The sequence below is a fragment of the Platichthys flesus genome, chromosome 3 (genome assembly GCF_949316205.1).
Source record: "Platichthys flesus chromosome 3, fPlaFle2.1, whole genome shotgun sequence".
In the NCBI taxonomy this organism is placed as follows: domain Eukaryota; kingdom Metazoa; phylum Chordata; class Actinopteri; order Pleuronectiformes; family Pleuronectidae; genus Platichthys; species Platichthys flesus.
The window spans coordinates 12,057,445-12,085,124 of record NC_084947.1 but is presented as its reverse complement, the minus strand read 5'-3'; the positions used below and the strand labels follow the sequence as shown (position 1 = coordinate 12,085,124).

At 41.6% G+C, this 27,680-nt stretch overlaps 1 protein-coding gene across 5 annotated transcripts; it reads left to right on the top strand.

Moving 5' to 3' along the window:
- Positions 1 to 793: 793 nt before the first annotated feature.
- On the top strand, positions 794 to 27,249 carry clip1a (CAP-GLY domain containing linker protein 1a). 5 transcript variants are annotated; one of them, XM_062381892.1, is made up of 27 exons: positions 794 to 883; positions 5,441 to 5,747; positions 6,410 to 6,975; positions 7,869 to 7,993; positions 8,107 to 8,323; positions 8,438 to 8,635; positions 8,760 to 8,851; positions 9,061 to 9,121; positions 12,077 to 12,181; positions 13,390 to 14,292; positions 14,423 to 14,539; positions 14,866 to 14,914; positions 15,024 to 15,107; positions 15,189 to 15,345; positions 15,800 to 15,965; positions 16,153 to 16,368; positions 18,152 to 20,605; positions 21,501 to 21,638; positions 21,729 to 21,835; positions 21,971 to 22,091; positions 22,223 to 22,275; positions 22,428 to 22,448; positions 22,707 to 22,824; positions 23,985 to 24,135; positions 24,666 to 24,718; positions 25,783 to 25,910; positions 26,216 to 27,249. In XM_062381892.1, the coding sequence occupies exons 2-27, from the start codon at positions 5,657 to 5,659 to the stop codon at positions 26,442 to 26,444; spliced, it is 6,720 nt and encodes a 2,239-aa protein (XP_062237876.1). In that variant the 5' UTR covers positions 794 to 883; positions 5,441 to 5,656; the 3' UTR covers positions 26,445 to 27,249. The 5 variants fall into 5 exon arrangements, with proteins under 5 accessions (XP_062237876.1, XP_062237880.1, XP_062237881.1 ...); XM_062381893.1 differs by lacking the exon at positions 794 to 883 and adding an exon at positions 903 to 1,397; XM_062381896.1 differs by lacking the exon at positions 12,077 to 12,181.
- The last annotated feature ends 431 nt before the right edge of the window (positions 27,250 to 27,680 follow it).

Genomic DNA, 27,680 nt, shown 5'->3' with positions numbered 1-27,680 from the left:
CTCGGGCCTGTTCAGTGCTGCTTTGCAGTCCTACAAAGTGTAGTTTTAGTTTTCATTATGATTACATATCTTTGTTGTTTAGTGTAGTAATAAAACTGTCTCTGTTGCACTGTGAGATTTAATTCAACTTGTTTAACAGCAATTTATACAACTACTTGAGCAACAGCCGGAAACCCGGTTACTATGGAGACGGTGCCAACTTGGAGAAGCTGACATCTTGTTAAGCTAACTTGAGCTAATTTGAGCTAACATTAGCTACGTTAAGATAAGTTCAGTTAACCATTTGATACAGAACATGGGTCAAAACTGTAATCCTTGATGCTGAGGACCTAGACGTTGCTCTACATGATCAAGCTTGAGTTTGTGGGTATGTCTTGGAATCCAGCTCTACTAAAATAAGAAGGCTCCTATGGTAATATTTTGAGTTCACTGATGACATTTATTATATTTTATTTGGGGAGGGTGTTCAACCCCAGCTGGCTTCTCACACACCTCGAACTGTCACCTTACTGTCTTAATATTCAACATCAAACTATTTTTATGTTTCCCTTGGGAGATTTAGTTTTGATTTCTATTGATTAGTTTTGTGATCATAATGTTTGAATCCTCTCTTAAAACTTGGTCCAATCCGACGTTTGATCAACACTGTGGAACCAAACTACTCAGTATAAACTCCTCCTGCAGAACTTTACGTGTTTTTCATCGTTTAGTAGCAGCGAAGTCCCCTTGTCTCTGGATTGTTCCGAGGGGGGTGCTCCATCTCACAGACCATTTCATCTTTGGTAGCACCTTCCGTTGACGCTGGGCGGTGCGCTGGGCTGTGCCTGCTCGTGTGGGATTCGAGCGGCGGTCGGGAGACGAAAGCTACGCAGACACATATCAGGTCGGTATCAGCCGCGGCCGCATTCCCGCAAACTTCCTCGTCATTTCACTGCCGATACAACCAGGAAAACGCCGCCCTTTGGCCAGAAGTTGCTCCCGTAGAGCAGTCGTTACTTCGGCTAGCTAGCTAACGAACGAGCCCTTCGCCTGGATCCTCACCACCGGTATCGCCCGGGCCTCGCTGCTAACGTCAGCGGACTAATCACGTCTGTTTTTCTGTCGCGGTGACATTTAAAGCTCACATTGAACTGTGGCTTTGCATCGCAACGTCCTCAAACCCACAGGCTACACTGACAGGTGATCTGATCCGAAATATCAACGTGTTGTGCCGCCGCCTCCCAACTTGTAGCAGCAGTGTGCTCTGCTGGAGCTCCGGTGACATTGCGGATACTTTTGGACTCGGGGTATTAGTTTGAGTCGCTAATCTCCGCGGCATTAAACAGTCTGCGGCTGGTTCTGAACACGTGGATGTGGAGTTTGAATTCGTGGTTATCGGCGCAGAATCCGCTGATGAGGTGAGTTCGCTGTCTCGGTGATGTTTTCCTTATAAATGCAGACTCCACTGTTAGCTGAAGTGCCACCTCATCGACAGCTCTCAGTCCGTTAGCCGGGGGGGAAGGTGACTTGGCGGGGTAACGTCGATCGGCCGGTCCCCTGGAGAACCAGTCCTCTGTTCAACTTGCTTTACTAATACACAGTGTAAGATGTCAGTGAACGCGAGCCACTGGCTGTTGATGGTTGTGACTTAGTGCGTGTTATGATTCAGCCTGTTCTCTTGGTTTGGACAGTTTGACACGAGCTTGATAGTCAGAAGTCTGACGTCCCCACGGTTGTATCTCGACCAGTCTACAAACGTCCTAATTATATATAAAGAACGACTCCCAGTTGTTGGTAGGTAACATAATCCTATAAACTTCACAGGGACAAGTAAATTGTCTACATACTTGCTTTAAATGAGTGGATTGCAGCCCCCTGCATAGTGTGTTTGTCATTGCACTACTTTGTTCATATTCCGTACTACTTTGCAACGTATAGAACCAAAGCTACTCTCACGTCATCAGTGTTTCCAAGAGTTTACAGTTTATTTCTGTGAGCACAGTGAGGAGGTCTAACACGTACTTGATCGACCCTCAGATTTGTAGAATATTTAGCTTTTTGTCAAATGTTTGTCATTCTCTTGTCGTCTCTTTAGACGTAAAATATTATATAATGGAACTTTTGTCATGATAGTTATTGATATAGGCTTCTATGAACATTTTTATCTGTTTTTAGTCAACCAGCAGTTTAGCTTGTTTGGACTGACTGACATTAGCTTGATAGGCTACAAGTCTTATTAAATAGACATGCTATATTACTTGAAAGTGTAACATCCCCTCTTACTTCTTAAAGAAGCAGTTGAAGAATGTGAAATAATGGCTTTCATTGTTGGGCAAATAAGAGAATCCTGCAGACTTCTTTAAATTGTCCATATACCCACGGAACAAGAAACAACTTTGTATAATGTTAAAATACATCTATGGAATAACAACTCACAGATATAGTTGAGGAGGCTTTATTACTTTTTGTAAGGTCTGGATTTTCGATTGGGGCTGGAGAGGAAACTTTGACAACATGTATTTACTAGTTCAGGTCTCTCTGCTGTGTCTGAGTGCAATAATAAGAGCCAGCCAGTGTGTCATACAGGGATGTGTTGATATATGGGCCCACTTGCTGCAAAGTAGGTTCAATACCTGATATAGTCAATGAATATTGTTTACTTCAAAACATTGAGCACTGTGGACACAGGATGCGTCCGACTCTCATTCTGTGTTTGTGTCCTGTTGGTGTTTTTCTACACCTTCCTCTGTCAGTGCTAGCAGGGGCCTAAATAATCAATCTAACAGATGTTTCCTCTAAGAGGAATTACCACAGCGTGCTACTATACAACCTTGGCCTTATGATGACAAAAGCATGAGTGTAGGAGTAGAGGTTGCGTCAGTGAATCCACACTTCTGAAGACAAGGAGGTGTATTTTCTCCCCCATTTGGTTGAAAACTATATCTGAGTGTACTGTTTCAAGGTCACTGTTCAGATACAATATGGTCTGCTTGCTCTGCGTGTGGAGGAGAATTTCACAGGGACCCTTCAATATCTAGGCTTGGTCAAAGCTGGAAAACATTTCAAGGAAACAATGTTTTTATTGCTTCAGTATTCTTGTAGTCATCGTGGAATGGAAGGCAATGAGACCTTCCCCTCTGTGAAAAAATACTTTGGCTGAAGTTGAAAGAGTTTTTACTGTTTTTGAAAAATATACATTTAGTTTACGTCTGTATCATATGTGGTTTCACACTTGTGTCGTCAGCAAGTTATGCCTCAGTGAAATATGTGGGGTGGTGGTGTCGTACACTTGACACAGTGGACAGTCAGTTAGTTACATGTAAGGGAGTCGATTTTCATCTGTCGATAGGTTTTGTCTTTTCCAGCATACTTTTATGATAGAGGGTAGTAAAATCTTCAGTGCAGTTTTTAATTTTTGTCAATTGCTCAGACAGTTTGAGCATGTCAAGTGTTTACATTTAGACTATGGAAGTGTATTATATCTGTAATTTGAGAAGTTCTCAGTTCTATTTTACAGGCTGCTATGTTTTTTCCCGTTTATCCATTTATATCAGAAAACCAGACAACATAGGATTTGCATATAACCCCATACTAAAGTTTAATCAAGTTAAGAATCTTACTTTAAGATTTAGCAGCAGATTAATTATCCTAAACGTATGCAAAACATTAGCATTTGGCTTTTTTCCTGGATCCAGATTAGAGTGAGAGTCAGTGGTAAAAGATTAACATTACTGCAGTGGGAAAGTCTCCAGAATAAGTGGATCATTTTCGGCTGACTGCACCAGCTCAACAATCAGAGCTGAAACCTCCACTGTTCATGCTTTCAAGACAGTAAGGCCAAAGCTCGGTGGTTTTCTCATGCCACATCTTTCTGCTGTTTAACGTTGGGTGGAAACAATGTGCCAAGTAATGCATATGATTCTTGATATCCTTTTGTTTTTCACCACACAGTCTCCAACTACTCAAGTGCTTTCCTTCTCAGGCCTCCTCTTGACCTGAGGGTACCAATCAGTATAATTCAAAGGCAAAGCAGTGGAAAACTGGAGCACTATATCCAAACTAGGTCGTGGCTGCTGATGGCCACTCTTCATTCTCTGCTGAGAAATGTCTTGGAGGGTGTTAAGAGAGTGCCGGTTCTTGGTTGTTTTGGTGGAGCTCCGTGCTGTAGCTCTTAGGGCTTTTCAGGAATGAAAGGTATGTTTGTGTGAAGCCGTGACAAAAGTTCTATATTGAATTTCAACCCTGTGTGAGGTCAAGTGTCTCAGCTGACTCAAAATGGTTTGACATTGCAGGGCAATGACATATCGTCATGGGTTTGCTTTATAGATTCAATTCACAGCAAGAGGAATTTAAAGGGCTGGTAAATCCCCTTAAATCTCGATCAAGCGCTGTTTGTTTAGAAAAGCATGCAGGACATTTTGTTATCTCTCAAAGCGTTTGCAAGTACCGCAATAAATTCATCATGACAAATATGAAAACCTGTTTGTCTTCTGTACCTCACATACTATTATTATCATATTATGATTATCATATATATTTTGATATGATACAGCTTGCATAAAAGTGTATTTTGTCAGCCTCCAGACATTGATAACGACAACAAGAATGCAGTTCCCCTAATAACTGTGGAGTAACCGTTGGGTCATGTGGTTGACAAAGTAGTACTTCCTTGCTTTAGGCTACATGTGTGTAGTCACATTTGACTGCTTTGAGTCTGGTCACACAAAGTTTCCTGTGAACCTTTTCTGCTGAGGAGATGATGTTGGATGAGGCAACAGAACTGATAGTATATTTGCTCATTTGGTTTATTCAGTGAAGGCAATAAAACCCAAACACGATGCCTCGCTCAGCCATATCAGCACCTAACAACAGGGAGACTGTTCAAATAGCAACCCTTCGGCCAATCGGTTTCTGCGGTGAGGAGATCTGACAGGATAATCCGCTGGTAGTCCCGGTAGTGTTTCTACTGTAATCTCATTTTAGAGAAACCTGCCAGCCAGACTAACATGGTTTGATATGCCAGAATGATGGTCTGAGTGAGAGAAAGTGTGTGTGTGGTACTGTCTATATTGTGGAAAAGGTCACAGATGATAAGCTATTCAGAAGATCATGAAGGCTTTGACATTGACAACATATTGGATGGCCTCTAACTGTATTTTTAGGTCTGTTACTGTGACGTGTTGTGGACTGAGTAGCTTGTTGTCATAACAGAAACAAAATGCCTCCATTAACAGAGCATCACATACAAAGTCAGTGAGCTTGCCTTAAAGGCATATCTGTACTTTATATTGATGTTAAATGTTATTTATGCAAAAGTCATCCAATGGTACATTTATTATAACATTGAATTAATTTGATTAACTCATTGTCAACTTGACTGCTTCTTAGGGTGCTGGGTTTAAATATATGAGTTGGTTTAAACATGGTCAAGTAATGTTTCTTTTTTTCCCTTTCTACACAGGGTCCTTTTTGTGAGCACCACTTCTTCCCCTCCTCCCTTTCCTGGTTTTTCTTTTTTTTTGTTGCCTTTATTTAGATAAATAAGTAAATTGATTTTGTGCTGAGAGAAGCACTTCGCCATCACAGAACTGCGAACAGTAGTTTTGATGGTCTGGGATCAGTCTGTACCCACTGACGGACACAAGCCTTGTGGGTTGAACAGATCACAGAAGGAAACATGAGCACAAATAAGGCCAGTGGAATCAAAGGGCCCAGCAAGATAGCCAGGCCACCTGGGACAGGAGCCCCCAAAACCAACCCCAGTGCAGGTATGTGTTCCGGTAACCCAGCTTCTTCATCTAATGGTGTGGCAGTAAAGCGTTTGCCCTAGAGTCGTTCCAATGCAGTTGCAGACATCTATGTAATCCCAGATGCATCTGCACTCAAAACATCAGTAACGGTATCAGGAAGGGAAAAATCCTATATTATCTGTGATCTCCAGAATTAGATATGTCACAATATTCTCTCACAACATGCTTTTATAGAATATATAAGATTGAAAATTTCCCTAGCCCAAGTTATTAAAAAATATTTGTTTTAAATAAAATTGTTTTGTATCAGCATTGCTTTGCAGGCCACAGTCAAATAGGCAAGTGACTGTTTTGTGCTGGCATTAGGGAGGGCATCAAAGAGATCTAGGCATTGCAGCTTGTACATCAGTATCCTGCCAAAAATTGAGTCTAGATTTATCTCACTGTAGAATTTTATCAATTGTAAAACATAGCGACATTGTAGGCCTGGTGATTGATTGTTGACTTTGCAAACACATAACTATTACAAGATAATTGTAGGCCCTCAAAGTTCACAGATACTATCTTTTAGAGCTATATAAGGACATTAAAACATGACGGTTTAAACTACAACATTGGTCATTTGCTTAATGGCTTAAAAATAACTAAAAAAGCTTCTTCATTTCTTTCTATGTCACCAGGAGCTAAAGTTGCAGCCGACAAATCAGCTACAATTGCCAGTGGAGGAGATGCCCAAAATGCTGAGGAGAGCTTCCAGGTTGGGGAGCGGGTATGGGTGAATGGGAATAAGCCAGGCTGCATTCAGTTTTTGGGAGAGACCCAGTTTGCTCCAGGTCAGTGGGCTGGGATTGTTCTGGATGAGCCAATTGGGAAGAATGACGGGTCAGTGGCAGGGGTGCGCTACTTCCAGTGTGATGCCCTGCGAGGTATATTCACCCGCCCGTCCAAGCTGTCTGCCACAGAGGGGGAGTCTAATGGAACTCTGACGGAACCGCCTTCCCGCGCCACATCACCCACGCCTTCCATTGATAGCGTAGCCTCGCATACACCTGCCGCAAAATCCACGATGCCCACTACTACCCCAGCAGCCAAGAAGCCCTCCACCACTACACCAGCGACACCAACTACGCCAGCTACACCATCTTCAAACCTTGTGCGCACAAACAGCGAATCTGTCTCCAACCTCTCAGAGACGGGATCAGTCAAGAAGGGGGAAAGGGAACTGAAGATGGGCGATCGTGTACTGGTAAATATTGTGGCATTATTTAAAAGAAAATAAGAAACAATTCATATTTAAGCTAAGTGACAGCACTCTAAAGCTCTAGCGTTGTGTATTAGCACCAGCAGTATTAGTGAGAACAATGCTTGTATAGCACCGCATGACTCAGTACACCTTCCTCTCCTTCCGTGTAGTAAACTCAGAGAAACTCTCTTCTGAGTCAATGGAAGTAATGTTGCTAAAAATGTTGAGTGCAGTCACCATCCGGATGCACTCCTGATTATATCTTGATTAGCATCCCTCTTCCTCCTTACAGATTTCCTATTTCTCCCTTTCTTTAGCCAGTACGGTGTGTAACCCATTTTAAAGAGGAAGCGTTACTCATGACTATTGGACTGCAGAGGAAATTTGCTCTCCACTTGCAAATGTAGTATCATGTTAACCCTTGTAACTGTGTCTCACGTGTTGACATTCTGTTTAAAGCTTGCACATATTTGTTTCAGTTGCTTTGATGGAATTATCTCACTTAATTACTAGGCAAAGCTGATTACTCCTAAAGCCTGAAACATGCTTCTGCGTTTTCACGGGCCCGTAAGCGCAAGAGCCCTTCCGGGTCCCTTACGTGCTTATGTAAAAGGCTACGAGGAGCCGCAGTGGCTATGTAAATAAACAATCGACGAAGAAGAAAGAAGGCGTCTCTAAGGTCGTCTCGACAAAAAGCATTACTCCGCCTAGTGTTCTGGCGCGGAATTGCTTTGTAAGACGCGCAACGGTTGGGGAAGCATGAATGAAAACGAGTCTTGCGCCACAGCGGCGTGAAAAGACGCAGACGCAGTCGCAGAAGCATGTTTCAGGCTTTAGGCCTCTCTTATCTGTTGAAGGGATTCAATGATGGCTAATGTTTACCATGTCCCTCTCAGGTTGGTGGTACAAAGGCAGGGGTGGTACGTTTCCTTGGAGAAACAGATTTTGCCAAAGGCGAATGGTGCGGTGTGGAGCTGGACGAGCCTTTAGGAAAGAATGACGGGGCAGTGGCAGGCACAAGGTACAAAATCCACAGCTCTTTTAAATTATCAGGAGAGAAGTTGTTCTACTTGTCATCACCATGTGCACTATCACTTCCAGTATCAATATTGTGTTCAATTCTGTTATCCACAGATATTTTCAGTGCCAACCCAAGTATGGCTTATTTGCTCCGGTGCACAAAGTCACGCGCATCGGCTTCCCCTCCACCACGCCAGCCAAAGCAAAAACGACAGTTCGGAAAGTAGTGGCCACACCATCAGGGCTGAAGAGAAGCCCCAGTGCCTCCTCCATCAGTACCATGAGCTCCGTGGCATCCTCTGTCAGCGCCAAACCTAGCCGCACAGGCCTGGTGAGACACAGCCCCACTCAAAAACAAAAATATTGAAAATGTAATATTCATGCACTTGCTTTGATTTTTGCTTTCTCACCTGTCTGGCTGTGCTTTTCTTCTGTCTCCCCACAGCTGACAGAGACATCATCACGGTATAATCGAAAGATTTCCGGCACTACAGCCCTGCAGGAGGCATTGAAGGAGAAGCAGCAACATATTGAGCAGCTCATGGCTGAGAGGGACATGGAGAGAGCCGAGGTCGCCAAGGCCACAAGCCATGTTGGAGAGATGGAGCAGGAAATTAACCTGCTCAGGGATGACCACGAGCAGGTCAGCAACACAGTGGTTGATTAAAATCAGTTTGCATTAGTCCCTTGTTTAGATTTACAGTATCTCTTTATTGCCATGTCATTTGTGTACATTTTGTATCCAATGTCCAACCTTGTCGTTGAAGATGGAGACTAAGATGGATCAGTTGCGTACCTTGGTAGAAGCTGCAGACAAAGACAAAGTGGAGCTACTGAATCAGCTGGAGGAGGAGCGGAGGTAAGGATTCCCTTTGGTATAACAAGTCAAGATTCATCAGATCACCCATGACATCCAGTCAATTAGCCCACATTTTGCTGAGAAAGAAAATGACAGCTAAGATCATTTTGCTAGTTGCTTCTACCTCGTCTTAATCTTTCTCTCCACCAAAATGACTATAACTTCTAGGGAAGAAGCTTGATGAAGGATTTTTTTCCCCTGCTAAATAGGAAAGTGGAGGACCTTCAGTTCCGGGTAGAAGAAGCTTGTATTACCAAAGGAGATCTAGAGGTAAATGCACAGCACAGATTCACAACATTTCAACTTGCATATTGGGACGGATTTCTGTTTTAAAGGCAAATGCAGTATTATTGAATCATACTGCAAAAAAAATCCAAGTTTTAATATTAAGTCAGAGGCAGCAGGTACTCAATTCGCCTTGCATCCTGGTCCAATCTCAGGATTACAGATCACATAACCTTTATTCTTTATCCCTGACAACAAAGTGTCTTTTGGGGGTTTGCATCTAGTGTTTCCTCTTGGCTACAGGTCTAAAAGAATTAAAGACAGCACAATATTTGTTTGGGTATCTAGTCGCAATGGTACAGTCAAGTCCAGACAGAGCATGATTTGCGCTATCTCTCCTTCGTGTTAGTTCTAGAGAACGTCCCACGCTGCAGCTTCTCTGCAGTGACATTTTGACACTGAATTCATCTTGCATTAGATTGCATGTGCTGTCAAGTGTATTGTGGGAGGGATTATGAGGCTTCATGTGGTCACTTAACCTATCTTGTTAATAGGGAATTATTATTATCTTTTTTTTGTTTGTTTGTTTCCCAGGGAAGGACTAGTGCAGATATACGTACAGGAAACTTTACCATAAAACTCTATGTTCTTTTCTGGAAAGGGAGATTCTTTTATTGTCCAGTTGTTATGAAGGGGCCTGCGTATTGCTTTTTCCTCGCATAGTATTTTACAGTAATTTAACCCAGGAGACACTGATTACTTATTGGCTCCTTCTCAAGTGAGTCATCATCTCATTAAAGTTATGCTGTGCAGTTTATTGGGGCTCAGTGTTATCTCTGTTCATATTTGATCATAGAATTTCTTATTTATTCCACAGTGCTACACAAGGGACCACCTCAATTACCACAAAGGCATCTGAGCTCAAAATAGATGGTCAAAATGAGGGCTACAGGGTTAGAGTACCCCTTTATCTTCTTGTCAAACACGTATACTAACAGTTTATTACTTACTCACAGCTGTGGATACATTCAAAACTTGCATGTAGCTTGAAATACATCCAAAACAACCCAAAACACTCCAAACAGGCCAAACTCAAAAATGCTTTGTTGAATTCAAGCTGATGAAGGTGTACTAATGTTGTGCTATGACCCTCAGTGCCTCTCTGTTCAGTGATGTGATGTCATTGCTTCTTCTTCCTTCTCGTCCTCGTCTTTTCATGTTGGTCCAGTGCTCAGAATGGAACCACTGGAAATGCTCCCTTGTCATTCCACTGCCCAGTCACAGACATGATTTCAGTCTGCCCACCACAACTAAAGGGGAATAATACTCAGCCTATGAATTTTAAAGTAAATTTTGTACAAGGATACATTTCCCAGACTACATTATGGTTTATGATGTAGTTTCACAGTTGGTGCATACAGGGCTAAAGCTGGGCTCAGACTGCGGTAGTTTTTATAAACCTGAGAGTGGAGCTAAGCGAGAATTGTCATTAAACCAAAGCGACGGAGAGACGCGGTCAATAGGATTTTTTAGGTCTAAGTTATAATGTCTGTCAACAGCAGTAGACAAGTTGGCGTTAGCCTCAGAATGTACATCTTTGCTTGGCAGCACCGTCGGCTGCTCTCTTTTCTCTATCTCTCTCATAGGCTTTTGCAGTTTCTCTCTCAAAGTACTGATGTAAACATCCCATGTTTAAATCCAAAATATAAAATATGATGGTCATTTTTTGGGCGGGCAATGATTCTGCAGACAGTTCAGTTTAAGAATGGCTCTGTAACCCCTCCAACTACCAGTTAAACTGTGGTCTGAGCCCAGTTAAAATAATTTTTACATTCAGAGTTCCCCAAAAATATAATATACAGTTAAACCAAAATTTGATTTGTTATAGTTTCACAATCCAACCCTTCCGTGCTTCATTCATTAACCTCTTGAATGAAGTAAATCAGTTTTGTTGGACTATGTCCACTAAAGACCCCGTACAAGAAAACCGTCATAATAAACATTCAAATAGGTGTTATTTTCCTTTCAATTTGAAACTTTAAGTTGACATTCACTGGGAAACATGTAAGACGAGAAGTACAGAATTGGGGCAGGTAATCCTACATTGAGTTATCACAAGACCGTTATTTATAGCACACAATACCAAGAGGTCAAATGGGAATCCTTTCTATTGCTTGAGTTTTTTCTAAATCCTGCACGTGGCGGTCTGATAACTGGTGGTTTCCTATAAGGTACTTACATTTTACAGTGTGGACAATGGCCTTATCACCAAAGAGAGAAAACAGTTATAATACTCACATAATTTCTATATAATATATAATCATAAGTATTATATACTATATTTGCTTAGTGAAGCAAAAAACTAAACCATGAATGAGGTAAAATGATTTAACAAATCCACAACATTAGATCACTCCTCTATGATATAATCCATTAACCTTATGTTAAAATATGATGTAAAGGGCTCAAGAAACTACCATCACTGCTTTCTCTCAATGACATGGTGAAGTCATTATCCTGCACTTGCTGGCTTGAACCACAATATTTTCTATGTATGATAACAGTCAATCTGCTTCGTTCACCAGGTTTCAATTTTGCATGGTTTACTTATGAAATGCCTCCATCCACATACTCATCCATAACACACATGCCTCTCTCTTTTGCTGCCTGTCTTGTTTTCCCCACTATTCCTGTCACAAAGTTCCTTATATGCAGCTGTTGATGGCTCGGCCTGAGAGCTCTGCATGGGGTATCTTCCCTTTTCCACTCGTCCTCCACCCCTGCCCACCTTCACCCACTACCCTTTCCCCAACAGTCCCAAATACTCATACACAAAGACAGACACACACCTCATCACCACTGTCATCGTCCAAACCCTTCTATCCTCTCTCCCTGTGTCCCTCCCTCCCTCCCTTCCTCCCTCCCTCTCTGTCTGTGTTGGGCTGGCATGTGATGGTGGCACTGGTGTGTTCTCTTCCTCTCCTCCTTGTTTACTAACAGACGCAGACCAGACTGGAGCATGCCCACATTAAGGAGCTTGAACAGAGCCTGCTCTTTGAAAAGACCAAAGCTGAGAAACTCCAAAGAGAGTTAGAAGACACTAGGGTAATGACTTCCGCTCTGCAGCGTGCTGCGTTTGAAAAGGCCTTGGGATAGTGGCCAACAAAATTTGCAGTGGCTACAGAGAGGGGCCGAGCAGTAACTTGAGCTATGCTTTGTATGGGCTGGTGGTGATGAACCCTTCAAATGCATTTAACCAGAAATCATATTCCTGCTTTGAAATCAAACAATCCAAATAATAACACATAGGTTAAGTTTGTGTAAAAACACAGATAAAGTTATAATAGCAAATTCTGCATCGCAATTAATGCAGAATCCAGATTTATATGGATTCACTTAAAATTATTTTATGTTGAAAGCCATACACTTTCGTCATAACTGTCAAGCAAGTAACCACATGTATTTTTCAGCTTTCTTTTTTAGTCTTTTACTTTCTCCAGTAAGTTAGTCAACCAGAGCTCGCACTTGCTTTACTGCGATCACTGCTTAACCTGACAGACAAACGTCCCCCATATTCCCATCTATTCAGTTGCCATTGATTAGTTTGTTAATCCTATGTTTCCCAATCCTACCCAGCATCTATTTGCCCTGCTTATATTGTGTTCCTGCATTTTGGTAGTCTTTAACTTGCTCTACCTGCCAGGCAATGCAGCCATGTGTTCCCCTAGTGAATTATATTTTCATGAATAATCAGTATTTACGTTCTCTATAGTTTTCTGGAGATAAGGGCCATCATTTTTACGGGATCTGTTCTAACCAATCATAACCAAGCTGAAAAGTATTCCGTTGAAGCAGCTTAAGGAGATCCGTGAGAACATTATTAAACAAGATTGAAAAAACGACATGCCATTGCTCCCTGAGAGGCTTCTTAGCTCTCCTCAATCAGGCCAATAATAGCATTACTTCAATGATGAAGAGTTAAAACAAATATCTTGCACAGTGCTGTAGCCCATACATGCTTGTCAGTGTTCACATCCATTATTTGTACATTTAATTGCCACAAGGGGTCAGTATAAGATGTTTTTTGTATCAATAATTTATACTGTCATCAGTGAGTAAATAAATTGATTAATTATGCACAAGAATGATTAGTTCTACTGTAACCAAGCACTTTATTACATACTCCTACCGTATATCTTTTAATTTGTTTAGTAAACGTTAAGTATGTCTAAGTTTAATAATTTGCTTTTGTGCACACAGGTCCAGTTTGTCATTGATACACATATTTAAATGCAAGATTTCTGCTTTTAAAGGTTGCTTCTGTGTCGGAACGATCCCGTGTAATATATCTTGAGAGGGACCTTACACTGCGTACAAGAGAGGTAGCTGACCTGCAGCTGCGCCTGGGAACCGAGCAGGGCTCTGAGGACTCTCCTCTTTCTCCTCTCCTGGAAGAGATCAACTCTCTGAGGGATCAATTGGCTGCCCAAGAAGCCAAACAACTTGAAGAGCTGGCTACATACAAGGAGAAGCAAGATGCTCAGGAGAAGATCCACAGTAAGGAAGTTGCTCAGCTTCAGGCCACATCTGTGACGCTCTCTGGTGAAAAGGAACAGGTGCAAATGCGCTTAAGCCAAGCTGAGAAGGAGATCGCCGACATCACTGAACTGTGGCGTTCCAAGTTGGAGTCTTCTGTTGCCTCTCACCAGCAAACCCTAGAGGAGTTGAAGGTGACCTTCAGCAAAGGTGCAGGTGCCCAGACAGAAGAGCTTGTAGAAACCAAAAGTGCACTGGAGACACTGAAGTTAGAGCACAAGCTGGCTCTGGAGGAGGCGGGAGCCAAACATGATGCTAACACCGCAGCCTGGACTCAGGAGACACGGGCACTGAAAGCACAGCTGCTGTCTTTGACGGAAGACAAGGAGCGACTGGAGGAGTTGGTACGGTCCAGCATTGAAAAAACAGAGGAGCAGCACCTTGTGGAGATGGAGGATGTCCTTGGAAAGCTTCATACTGCTGAAGTTAGGGTTAAGGAGCTTGAGGAGAATGAATCAGTGTTGGCACAACAGGCCCAAGACAAGGACAGAGAGACCAAAGACCAGATGGCAGAAGTGGTGGCTCTGCGCAGCAAAATTGCACAAGGTAGCCAGGAGGTGGTGACCCTGAAGAGTCAGTTAGAGAAGGTTCAGAGCCAAGAAAACCACCAGGGTTCCAAGGTGGGTTTTACATCCTCCTCCCTACCATTTTGATGTCATTAGGCCCGTGGTTTCCTTTTGACTTCCATGTTTTAATGTTCATATTTCTTCAATGTATCAGTATTTTCTTTTGACATAACATGTGCTACAGGTTAGTGAGCTGAGCTCTCGGTTGGAGGGTCAACAGAAGGAAGTCATCTCTTTACAGCAGACTCTGACCACTGTGAAGCAGGACAACAACACTCTTGAACAAGAGCTTGAAGGCTTGGTGAGGCTGGTTGTTTAAATATGGATGTGGATAAAGTGCCATTTGCTTATGCCATTGGTCTTTTTTGATGTTCAGTGTTCAAACCAAGTCACTGTCGGTGTTTCTAAACTACCAGAATGATGTCTTTGGCATTTCTGTAGTTCAGTTTCTTGGTTTGTTTGTCGGCTGAAGTATCATTGAACTAAAAACAGCTTGTTTGAGGTATCAGTTGGACTTATGACTTAGCATGTCTCAAATGCTGTACCAACCTTTGAACCACACTTCTGACATTTTGATTTGTAAATATTTAATGACTGAAACATCATATCTAAAAAAATTCCCCACAGAAACAAAAGTTGGCTGAAAGCACAGAGGAGCAGACAAAATCTATGCAAGGTAAATGATAAAAGCAATTTTTATTTATTCCAATATCCATTGTTTTCTTCCTTCATTTTACATCATACCCTTCTTTTGCTTATTTTTTCAAACGTTTTTCTTCTTCCAGAAACACTTGAGAAGCTTAATAAGAAAGAAGAGCAGTGCACATCCCTGACCACAGAGTCAGAGTCTCTGAGAAGTAACCTCGCCGGTGAGATTATTCAGACTTTAATGTCAACTGTTTTTTTTTAAACCTTCAAACCCAACAAACTAACATTTAGTCTTTATTCAGGGCTGGAGAGGAAGCTGAAGGCTGCAGATGAAAAGCTGGAGCAGCTTTCAAAAGACAAAAGCAAGCTGGAAAAGGACATTTCAGGAATGATGACGGCATCTGGGGACAGCTCAGTACAACTGACCAAAATGAATGAAGACCTCATACACAAAGAAAGGTACCACACTTTATTTTTGATGTTGTGCTACATTTCAGACCACGTGGTTTATTGATGTCAGTGTAGTTTTAAAAGACATTTGGAGCTTAAAGAGAATAAACTGAATTTTGAAATTATGAGTAAGTGGTCAATTTACAAGAAAGGACTCAAAGATTCTTTGCCAGAAACCAATTTGCTTTTTGAAATTAACAAACTATCCTATGAATCCAAGGAGCTGCACTGCTGAAAGTTGAAGCCAAAAACAACACTAGATTGAACCCTTGGACTTCAGAAATCTGAAGTTGCACCCAAAACTAATTTCGTCATATCATTATGTCATGTCACAATTGGACACTTACTAAAATCTCTTGTTTTGTTCTATTCCATTCTTTAGTCCTGTTATTTTTCAGCTATCTAACCAATCATTAATCATCACCAACCATTTTTCAATCACTGTTTTTTTGTTGTCATTCAGGAGGCTTGAGGAGTTACAGAGTCAACTTGCAGAGGAGAAGGAGAAGGTGGCACATTTGGACGAAAAACTCCAGCAGGAACTCTCCCGCAAAGAGCTGGAGCTGAAAGAGAGCAATGATGCACATAACTCTCAGATGAAAGACCTTCAGGAAAAAAATGATAGCTTGGTTAGTATTGTTGTGGACTAACAAAAAAAGTGTTTTAGAATTCTTAGTAACGTTAAGAATATTTCAAATTTAAAATCCTGGAGTATTTAAAATGCCAGATGTGTACTTCAGTCACTATTTGCTTCAAAACACGTAAAGAAATGTTGTAATTTGATTAGTTATTTCCTTTTTGTTTCCTGCTTTCAAGGAGAAGACTGCTAAACAGGGTGAGACCCTGGTTGAGGAGCTGAAGGCCTCTCAAGAGAAATCCCTCTCTGAGGCCTCAGAGCTCCATGTGAAGGAACTTGATGTGCTGCAGAGTCAGGTGGAAACGTTGAAGCAGGAGCTCTCATCCTCCAAAGACAAAACCCAGGAGCTGAAAAAGCTGGTGTCCGAGCTGCAGCCATACAAGGAACAGGCTCAGGTAAACACACGCTCACACACACATTAGTTGAAGAATGATTTTACCAATCTGCAAAGCACTAGTTTAATGTAGGGATGAATATACCGGTATTGGTGATAACTGTGATTTTTTTTTTTTTTTTTCAATATCAAATATTCATAAAATGTTTATAATACTCATAATATTATAGAAAAAAATACTTTCATTTCTTTCTGCAGTGAAGTAGTATCAAATGGTAAATATCCCAACATCATAGGTATGAGTTATTATTTATGGTTATTATTATAATTCAAATACTAAATTCATACATTAGTAGGAAATGAGGCAAATATCGCCATTGGGCTATCTGTTGCTCTGACCACCTTCCTTCATTGAAATCATTGTATTTGGAGAACAAGATAATTTGAAATAGACTAATAGCATTATTTATTTGTTTAGTTGCTTATTTATTTATCATATTTTCAACATCATTTTCACTTTAAATTACCATCAAACACATTTGTGATAAGTTGCTCATTTTCCCCAAACAGTTAAGACATAACTTTTTTTTCACATTCATATTAGCTCTGTTTTCAAAGGTCTATATGCTTGCAGGGGTACGCCTTATAATGTGTTTGCTGTACTTAAATACAATTTCTGATTTCTGGCAAGCCAAAATTAACCCTTCACAGTAGGAAGAACATCATTTTTGTTGCGGCTGCCAAATAGATATATTCGCACTAAGTATGATTCCGGTTCAGTTTCAAACTGTGGCTACACACGACTTTGTTTTAGTTTTAAATACTCCAGAGTTTGTGGGTAGCTAAAACCAAGAAGTTTGGAAAACACCTCTGACCTGTTTTAGTTTGAAAAGTACCTTGGCTGCATTGTAGTCTGGACAAACAGAAACACGACGGTGACGCAGACTTCAGAGCTCGTCTACCAGAGGTGAAGGCAAAATGTTACAGACACTTAGACGCCGGTGACCGTTCCACTTTGTCCAATTGTCATCAGTCCAAGAAAATAATGACCTCACCTTATTTGTCACCATTGTTGTTTGAAATTTTCTTTAACTAAGCAACCAACAGCAGAGTATGCAGTATCTGCTTTCCTCTTCACATTGGCAAACATGTACATAGCTCTGCGTGTACATGAAGGGTCATGTGATATGCAGTGTCAGTTGTTCTGGTATGGACAGGGTTTTACTAATGCGAGGCTAGAACACTTGTATTGATGAAGAACGTTTTAGTTTTAAAACTCAAACGTATTATTATTGATGTAGCCTGAGTTAACATTTACAAACTGTGTTCAGCTATTGATTAAAATTTTCTGGTGGTAATAACTTCGACTGTATGTACCCCTGCTGGCATTGCATTTACCCTGAAGTAGAACATTTTCACTTTTTAACAAACTAAGATTAGAGTTTGTTTCCGTTCATTTATAAAAACAAAATCCAGGATACTATTATTCACATAGAAAATTCATGTGTGGATCTGTGGCAGCTAAAGAAGTGCTGTATAAACTGGTGGAAGTTACATAGAAATCATACACTCCATGATTCGCATGCCAGCCATATTTGGCATTAATGTAATTAATGTATGTAAAAATACGGACTGAAGTGAGAATGTTCTACTTTATTTGTCTCTAAATCATTTGGTGTAAGCTGTGGTGTGGTCTTTGCGTTTTTGATGCTTCTGCAGCTTAACCTTTTCAAATGCATATCACTCATGTTGATATCTGCTTGGTTTATTTTTTACATTCATCTTACTTTTCCCTGTACATATATTCCCCACCTTTTTCCCCCCTTCATCCTAATCTCCTCCAGTGCCTTTCTGCTGAGCTTGACTCCTGCAAGCATGATGTTGAACAATTGTCGAAAAAACTGGAAAAGCAGAGCCTAGATCTGGAAAAGGTGTGTAAGCAAAGTGAGGATGTTAAAGCTGAGAGAGGAAAACTGGAGACACAGCTTTCAGAATTGCAGACTAAGCTCTCTGCCCTTGAGGTTACTCACCAGGAGCTTTCCCTCCGGAATGAAGAACTGCTAAAAACCAGAGATGAGCTCTCAAAACATCAAGAAGAGTTACTCGCCAACAACAAGCGCTCAGATGAGGAACGGGTTGTATTAAACAAAGAGTTGGAGAAGCTCAGAGATCTTCTTCAGCAGGTGCAAACTGAAAACAAGAGCCTGACGCGTACTAAAGGTGAACAAATAGCCCAAATCGAGGAGCTTCAAAAGCAAAGTGCAGAAAAGAACGACTTGCTCCTAAAGCATCAGCAGGACATTGAGCAACTACAGGCTAAAAAGAAGCAACTGCTTGACGATTATGAAAAGGTCTGTAAAGAGAGGAGCCGGCTTGAAGAGGACGCCAACGAAAGCAGGTCAAAGCTCACGTGTGAGAAGGACGATCTCATTTTAGAGAGAGATGCTGCTAGAAATGCCAAAAAGTCCCTCGATGCTAAGAATGCTGAACTGCAGAAAAAACTCAAATCTTTGAACTTGGAAAAAGAAGATCTTACAATGAAGAATACTCAGCTGCAGGCACTCACAGAAACACTGACAAAAGAGAAGGTGGAGATGTCCTCTGAGATCAGTGCCACTGTGTGCGATAAAAAGAACCTGGAGACAGTGAAGGAAGAGCTCCAGAATAAGCTTGCGGTTACGAAGAAAGACCTTGAGACTTCTATCCGTGAATGTGAAGAACTGAAGGCCTCACAAAGGAGCCTGAGCCAGATGCTGGAGGAGTTCAAGACAAGCAGTCAGGTGACCGATTCTGAGCGAGTTCACCTTCTGCAGGAGAAAGAAAACCTGCTTGCGATCCAAAGAAAGGTCTGTAACGAGAAGGAAGAGCTCCTCAGGGAGATGGAAGAAATAAAGGAAAAGCTTCAAACTTCAACAGAACAACTGTTTCAGGCCAATGAGAAATTCAAAGAAGCATCATCGTCCTTCGAGCAAGAGAAGCAAGTGTTTCGTCTTCAGAATTCTGAAACTGAGATGGCTCTGCATGCTATTCGAAAGGAAAAGATGAGCCTGGATTCAGCACTAGAACAGCAGAAAATGGATTATGAGCGTTTGGCAGGGGAGAAGGGAGAGCTGGAGGAGAAACACACCAAGGCCGTATCTGAGAAAAGTCTTCTTTCTCTTGAGCGTGATAAGCTGGCTAGTGATGTTCGTTTAACTAAGGATGAGATGGACAGTTATTCCAGATCTAATGCCGACCTCATTCAAGAGAAATCTCATTTATCAACATTGCTAGAGGAAAACAAACGGCAAAAAGATGAAGTTGAAGCGGAGGTGACCTCTTTGAAACGAGAAAAGGCTGAACTACAGAATGAACTGCAGAAACAAAACGCTGATATTGAAAATCTTGAAAAGGGCAAACGTGAACTTGTTCAAGAACATGGTAAATTAAAAAAGGATTTTGAGAAGACCAATTTAGAACTAGTGCAGCAGCTGGATAACCTGAAGCAAAATGGAGATCATCTGCAGTCGCTGCAAACTGAAGCTGACAAGGAGGTGCAGTCTCTGCAGAAGAAGAACCAGGGGCTGCTTCAGGAGATCCAAGAGTCTAAAGCTCAGACTGAATCGATGGCAGAGGCAAAGCAGCTTCTTGAGACCCAGCTACAAGCTGAATCCAGTGAACGGACGAAAGAGGGGTCCCATAAGGATGGTCTTTCCAAACAAATCGATGAACTGCAGAAAAAATTGTCCAAAGCTACACAAGAAAATACAGAGCTCTCTTCAAACCTTAAGAATGCTGATGAGCAAAACAAGTCTTTCATTGTGGATAAGGAGGCTTTGGAAACACAGTTGAAGCAGCGAGAGAAAGAAACCAGTCACTTGACGGAAGATAAAGAGCAGTTATTATCTAAGCTTGAGGAGATGGGCAAACAGATGAAGCTCTTGACCACAGAGAAAGAGGACCTTTTAGCTGCACAGTGTAAAGTAGAGCAGGATGTTTCTTCTCTCCGTGCCAACAAAGAAAATTGGGTCACAGAACGATCAAGGCTGCTCGAAGAGATGGAGAAGATGCAGGTTAGCCAGAAACAATTGGAGGTTGACGTCAAGGCCCTACAAACCGATAAAGACGTTTTGGAAAAGCAGTACAGGAATGCGGTCGCAGAGGTATCAGCTTCTGCTGCAGTGAAAGAAGAGATTTCCTCCAGCGTCTCAGGGTTAACAGCCCAGAAGAATTCCCTGCAGGTGGAGAGAGATGAAGCCCTCCAGGAAGTCAGGCAGCTCGAGTCCCAACTAAAAAATGTCATTTCTAAGCAGCTTGAGGTATTCCTCCTCCAGTAGTAATCACTGACACACACAGTTTAGAGTGGCTGGGGCTATGTCACCTTCTCACTGCACGCCTGCTAGTTGGTCTCTCTCTCCACTTTCCTTTTGGTTTTTGTGTCTAACTTTCATCTTCCATCTACTAACCAGTCTGTTACCCCCTAGCTCCCAGCCTTTGCCTGTGGGCTTATAACGTGATCTAACGTTAGGTAACATTTTTCTTGGCTACTTGATTATGTAGATATAAGGTGATCACACTCAACATTTAGCATTTTGTATATCATCAAATTCTATAATTGAGGCCAATACACCCACCTAGAAAGGTGGATCTCAAGATATCACCGATTTCATTAGTATTCGTTCGCTGAAATTAAAGTTGCAGGAATTGATTTACAGCGAAGAACATTCATTATGTTTTTGGACTTAAAAAATCTCTAAAACATTTTGTCCTGCCACCATTTTAAATTTGAGTGTATCCTACACAGACTGCCAGTTGTTTTTATACTGGCTCTTACACGTGTTACTGGGTTGTTTGGATCCGTTCTGAGGCCACAGGTTGTAGAGTATTGTAGAGCTTCTACTAATCATTGTCTTCATAGTAAATTTCTATTGTTAACCTTCTGCTTCTGGTTGTTCTTAAAAATTACAATGAACTGAGATTTGGATAAGTGATTGTAAATGCGTAATTAAGAGCAAATTTATTTAAGAATGAAGTTAATTTATTAAATGCTATTAAAATGAGATCATTGGTTGAAATCAAATGATAAATAATGAGTAGCTTCATCAATTGAACAGCAATGTCCTGGTCCTGATTGGTTGAGGATCCTAGGTGCATTTGCTGCTCTTACTGTGGAACTGTTGTTCTTATTAAACATGTTGCTCGTGCACTGTGCAGGCTACAGAGGCCTCTGGCAAGACTGCTGAGGCTCTCGAACAGCTGGCAAAAGAGAAGGCAAGTTTGATTCAGGAGAAGAACGAGGCCACGTCTTTGCTGGTCGAGCTGCGCAGCTCCCAAAAGGAGACGGACACTCGGGTAAGAGAACATTTTAGTATTGTACATTTAAGATGAATAGAGTGATGGGGAGTCTTTGCCCTGCCTTATTAATATGTTTGTGTTGTTCAGCTGGAAACACTGAAAAAGGAGAATGCCAAGCACCTAGAGGATCTGAAAGTTTCCAAAGATCAGCTTCACACAGAAAGTCAAAAGCTCAAGAGTCTGTGCCAGGAAATGTGAGTGTATCCACATAATTGGCGGTTGAGACAAAAGCCTGTTGGATACAATTTTGAATAGTATGATATATTCAGTGACTTGCAGGAAATCAAGACACATGGGTGAAGGTGTTTCTAATATTTGTATTTCTTCAGCGAGGGGCTTAAAGAGGCAGTTTCTGTGAAGTCGCAGTCCCTGCAGACTCTGCAGGATGAAAACAACAAGCTGACCCAGGAGCTGGTTAACAATCACAGAGACCAGACTGATGTCTCGAAGGTATACCACTTTACGTCTTTATTTTAAACAATCATACACGAAACTACAAACATCAGATCGTTTTGTGTTTCAGTCGTTCATCTTCTGGCTGTGATAAAAAGTGAACAATATTTTTCTTTTTCTCTTTCTAGCTCAAAGACGGGCAGACAAAACTCCAAAAGCAGTTGGGACAGTTGAAGCAAAGGTGAGATGATGCCCTGTCATCAGGTTCTCTGAAGTCTGCATATTCACAGATGTGTTAGGGTTTTTTAAAAGCCTGTTCTATCTGTGTGATACTTACATCTGTGCATCAGTAATCAAGCGAATGGTATGTCATGCTGTTCTTTCCCTTCAAAGCCTGCCAATTAATGCCTTCAGGTACTCAATGCCTTTAATATTTCGAAGAATATACAAACGTACTTAAGTTTTTGTCATCATGCGCTGAATGTCCAAATTAAATACATAACTATATGTAAATTCTGTCTCACTATTTAAGTAATTGTACCAAAAATGTCTCTTCCGTGTAAAATTCTGAATTTGTCTTCGTTTTGTCCCAATAATGTTAGTTTCAGATGGGCACTAGAGTTTTTGTGTGTCTGTATTTCTGAGATTTAGTTGTAGTTGTGTATTTGACAGTGAGAGCACCTTGAAGGAGCAGTTGGACAAGGAGAAGGCCGCCCTCCAACAGTCCATCCACAAAAACAGTGCCTTAATCTCAGAAAAGGACCAGCAGATGGAAAACCTGAGGAGCGAGGTGAGAATGGAATGCATGATGGGACGCTCTTATCGTCCATTGGTTTAGCATGTTATTGGCAAGACTCTGGAGCAGACACCACATGAAATCAAGCAAATCGACGAACCATACCACCTTCCTTGTCTTCCACTAATCCGGCTAAGAAGGGTATCTCTCATGTCCCTCAAACCCAGCCACACTTTCCAACTCTTCCTGGGGATTCTGAAGCTTTGCCAGGTCAGGATGTGTTGTTCCTCCAGCCAGTTCTGGGTGTACCCAGTTTTTCAAGCCCCAACCCCGGAAAGATCAATCCACCCTTTTCTGTCGAAGAGTTGCACAAACTTTTTATCCCGAGGGCCACAGACAGAAACAAATTCTAAGGTCTGGGCCATTCACGCCGCCATGCCCCCGCCAGCTAGTGTCTAAACTGAGAAGTACAATACAGTGGGCCATAGTCCATTACATTACAATTCATTTAGCTGACGCTTTTATCAAAAGTGATTTAAAATCAGTGCATTCAAGGGTACCAAACCCAGAACAACAAGAAATAAGAAAGTAAAATTTCTTCAAAAATAGAGCAAAACTTCTTTTTTTTTATTTAAATTTGTTGTGCTTTTTTTTTTAGGCAGGCGCAGTTAAAATGGATGGCGGGCCGCAGATGGCCTGCGGGCCTTAGTTTGGACACCCCTGGTTTAGAGTGTCAAGCTTTACCGCCCATAGATATATGTACTTTATTGATCCCTAACCGTGACATAGTTTGTATGAACCCTCCTCTCTGATTTCTTCAGCTGCTTTCCCACAGCCAGTGAGAGGATATAACTGTTTAAACCCACATGTAGCTGTTAGCGTCATTTCCTTTTCACAATTGCTAAAGAAATGAAAGGACTATTGATCCTGCAAAGACATTTACCACATAGCAACTGCAACGTCACTTCTAGGTCAAAAACACTGTGCCCCCGTTTCATTTTGAGGTTGCTTATGAGGGATGCTACAGCCTGTCTGACATCAAAGGGCCTTTGAAGGTTGTTAGAAAGGGACACATCCCCTTACACATGAATTTCATACATGAATCAGAAATGTTTGTTACTTTTGTCTGTGATAGTCCTTCAGTGAGGGATTTCCCTTTTCTGTCTCATAAACGTTACCATTGTAGTGAGCAGCCTGTGTCGTTGTCTTCACAGCTGACTGCACTGCGCGGGGAAAGTGTTTTGGCTAAGACGCTGCAGGGAACTATTCAGGCCCTGGAGCGGGACAAGGCCAATCTACAGGAGCGTGTTCAGAGACTGGAGAAGGACCTGGCTGCAGGGCCTGAGAACATCAACAACTCGTCAGGTGACACAGGGCTTAACTCAAGCCGACTGCACATATCCCTCAGGGTTTCCCATCACCACCACTGCTTCAGCGTTAGGACAGACATCCAGCCCAGTTATCTTGTACCGAGCCAGAGTCCCTCCCCACTTCCCCGCTGGTCTGCACTCACTTTGCACATTAGCAATAAACAGAAACTCTAACTAGAAGTTATAAGGACATGTACAGTACATTCAATTTACTTTGTGTTGTTTGATTGTAGAATTTATGAGGCAGGCATTTCCCATAAAAAAAAAATGTTTAATTTTATTGTTGCAGAAGAAGCATCACCCCACTGATCCAGGAACATGCATATTAATTCAGCAGGTTATTATGAAGATCAGTGATTAGAGAAGATCAGAGGAGCAGCCAATGGCTATTGGGGGGGCGGGAGGTTACAAAGACATGCCTAGATGAAACACTGTCTGTTTGCACTAAGGTCTCTGACGGGTGAATATTGAATTATCGAGCCTTCTCCTGTTTTCACAAATTCTTGTTCTTGATATTTTTTCCAGGGGATGCTGCTTCTGACCAGTCCAGGGAGGATAAGGAGATTTCAGACAGTCAGGTGCGTTTACTGCTGCACTAAACCTGAATAACAATAGAACTAACCATAGGGCATGATAGGCTGTGTGTGTTTTTCATTTACTTTGTGCGCTCAGTGTAAAGATGCTTTCCTGCCCTGCCCATAGCTGTCTCTCTGCTTAGACAATAACCAGGTCTCCTTTTCATCTCTACCATATTTGGCAGCGAGGCACGGAAACAGTCTTCCTGACAGCTGTGAAATGACTGTGCTGCTTACTCAGACATTTTACTGACTAATTTTACAGATCACTTTTGACTTAGGTAGTCGTTACAGTATAAAGTTTTCACAGAGGTGACATGGGTCCAAATTGGAATTTCATTAAAAGCACATCAAGCTCGTCTCAGCTCTCACAGGGACGATCGGAACGACCCATGAGGTGGTATCACAGTTGTAGTGAAACATTTCAACAATCAGTCTCACCACCTTCATTCACCTCCGGACTGCTGAGAATCATATGTTACACTGTATTATCTGTGTCAGTGATGACTTGAGTGTGCAGCAGTGTGTGGGTCCTAATTTGAATCTCGTTTGTTTTCTTCTCTTTCTTAAATCCCAACTCCTCTCCTCTGCCCTGTCTCTGATGTTGGCAATGATACACAACCATCAGGCAGCGGTTTGTGGATGTTTTCCATCAGCTTCACTTGTGCATGTTTGTCTGTCACTGTCACTGTAGCTCTTGTGTTTTGTCTTCCGAAGATGGATCAAGCTTGGTTTCTTTATACAATCCTCAGTGAAAATGTCAGCGATCATACAGTAGATGCTCAGCAGACATCACATCTGTTAAGAATCATTTTACCTCATCATGAATTTTACAGACTCTCCTAGTAACTGATTCCAAGCTTCCATTTTTCTTTGGTTGACAACTCCCAATTATAATTCACGATCGTAGTTAAGATTGGTTTAATTATTTGGGTGATATAGTGAAGTTATTATCTTTAGTCCTTGGCACATAATACAGTTTATGAAATAAATGTGTAAATGCTGTTTAATGGATTATAATGCGGCCGCAGCAACATCGATATTACTGTTCCACTTCCCCTTCGCAGATTGAGTTCCTGAATTCAGTCATCGTCGACCTCCAGAAGAAGAACAAGGAACTCAAGGACAAGCTGGAGAAAATGGCAGAGGCTGCTCTCAATGGGAATAATCCAAGTGAGCTGGATAACTACGACGGGTAAGTCCACTCACTGCAGACCTTCCCACAGATAAGGCCGGTGCACATCAATGATGACGTGAATAAACATTACTAAGTGTTCAATATATCTACAAAATGAACTTCATATCCGAATGGATAATGGAGTAAGTCCTTCTTTTACTGCTGCTCCAAAATGTGCCATTGACAGTAACGCGAACTCGTCAGACGTGTGCCTGTCAGAAGAGAAACCTTGTTAAGAAAAAATGAAAGCAGCAATATCGCTGGTGTGAAAGCTTGCATTGACTGGATACAGGTTTCTAATACATCGATGCGTTTTCTTTCAGCGACGGACAGGAACCCGCGAAGAAGAAGCTGCCCCCCCGGCTGTTCTGTGACATCTGCGACTGCTTCGACCTCCACGACACCGAGGACTGTCCCACACAAATGCAGATGCCCGACTCGCCCCAACACACCACCTACCACGGCAGTAAGGGCGAGGATCGGGCCTACTGTGACATCTGTGAGGTCTTTGGCCACTGGACCGACTCCTGTACTGACGATCAGACCTTTTAAAGCCTTTTTAACCCTCGTTCGCACAATCACTCTATTTGCACATGGTGTTAGATGACGCAGTCCTTTTGGGGTTTTATTTTGTGCGTGTGTGCATCTCAGTGGGCTTGTTTCTGCAAAGCGTCTTTGTTGTCCACACCAGCCCTCAAGCGCTCTTATAGGTGAACGGCCGCCTCCGTTTTTCCTTCAGACATCCAGAAACCGTGTGTGTGAGTTTGGAGGAGAGAGGTTGGATATCCTGGGTTTGTTTGAGTGAGGGGATCTTGTGGGTGGACATATTATTGTGGGAGAATCTATGGTCTACGGATCATTTAATTTATCAATATCCTAACATTGTTTGCACAGCTTGTCGGGGAGGTTACAAAGATAATATACAATCATTAAAGGTCTCTATTTGAAACTGTACATTTCTTGATTAAAAAGAAGCATCAATGTGTGCAAAAAAGGGTGAGCTATAGTTTATTTTTTTATGCCTGGAAATACTACGTACTCTTTACTGGTTTGATAGTATGTGTCATATTGCTCGGTCTTGCCTGAAGTGTAGAAGTGGAACCAATTCTGTTTGACTGTAAGAGGAACTTTTTTATGTTCGTCATGAAGAGACTGTTGGATGATGGGTAAGAAAGAAGCACTTCACACTTACTGTCGGCCCTCGGCTCCAGTGAAATGGCCTTTTCCAAAGCGTTTCTTTGCTATTAAAAGATCATTTCTGTACGAAACGATAAAATACTTTCCTTAAAAAATGTTTTGAATATCTGTGTAAAATAAATGAAATTTATGTATAAATTAAAAATCAAACCTCTTTTAATTTTGCTCTGTGCTTTGTGCTTGTTACCCTGTTGCCTAGAAGTCCTGTCACGTACTATGATCCCAATGCACTACATTTAATAACAAAGTTTCTGTAGTAAACAGTTTTCAGTTTGTGGTTATTTGATTTAACATTTTGAAACATTTACACCACTTAAGCACAATATTACAGTGTCGAGGACACAGACTAATAAAAATAAGATAAAACTTTATGGATCCAACGCCAGGGAAATTCAATAGTGAAATGAGGCAGACAAATAAAAAGGCAATAGAATTAAAAATCGAAGGAATGTAGAGAATAAGAACATAATTTACCTTTTCTCTACAGAGGAGATATTTTTTGTAGAGAAATGTACTTATTGAAATAAATTTGTGTGTATATATATATTTCAGTAATCCAGCTCCAAAAGCAACGATCACATGAAACCACAT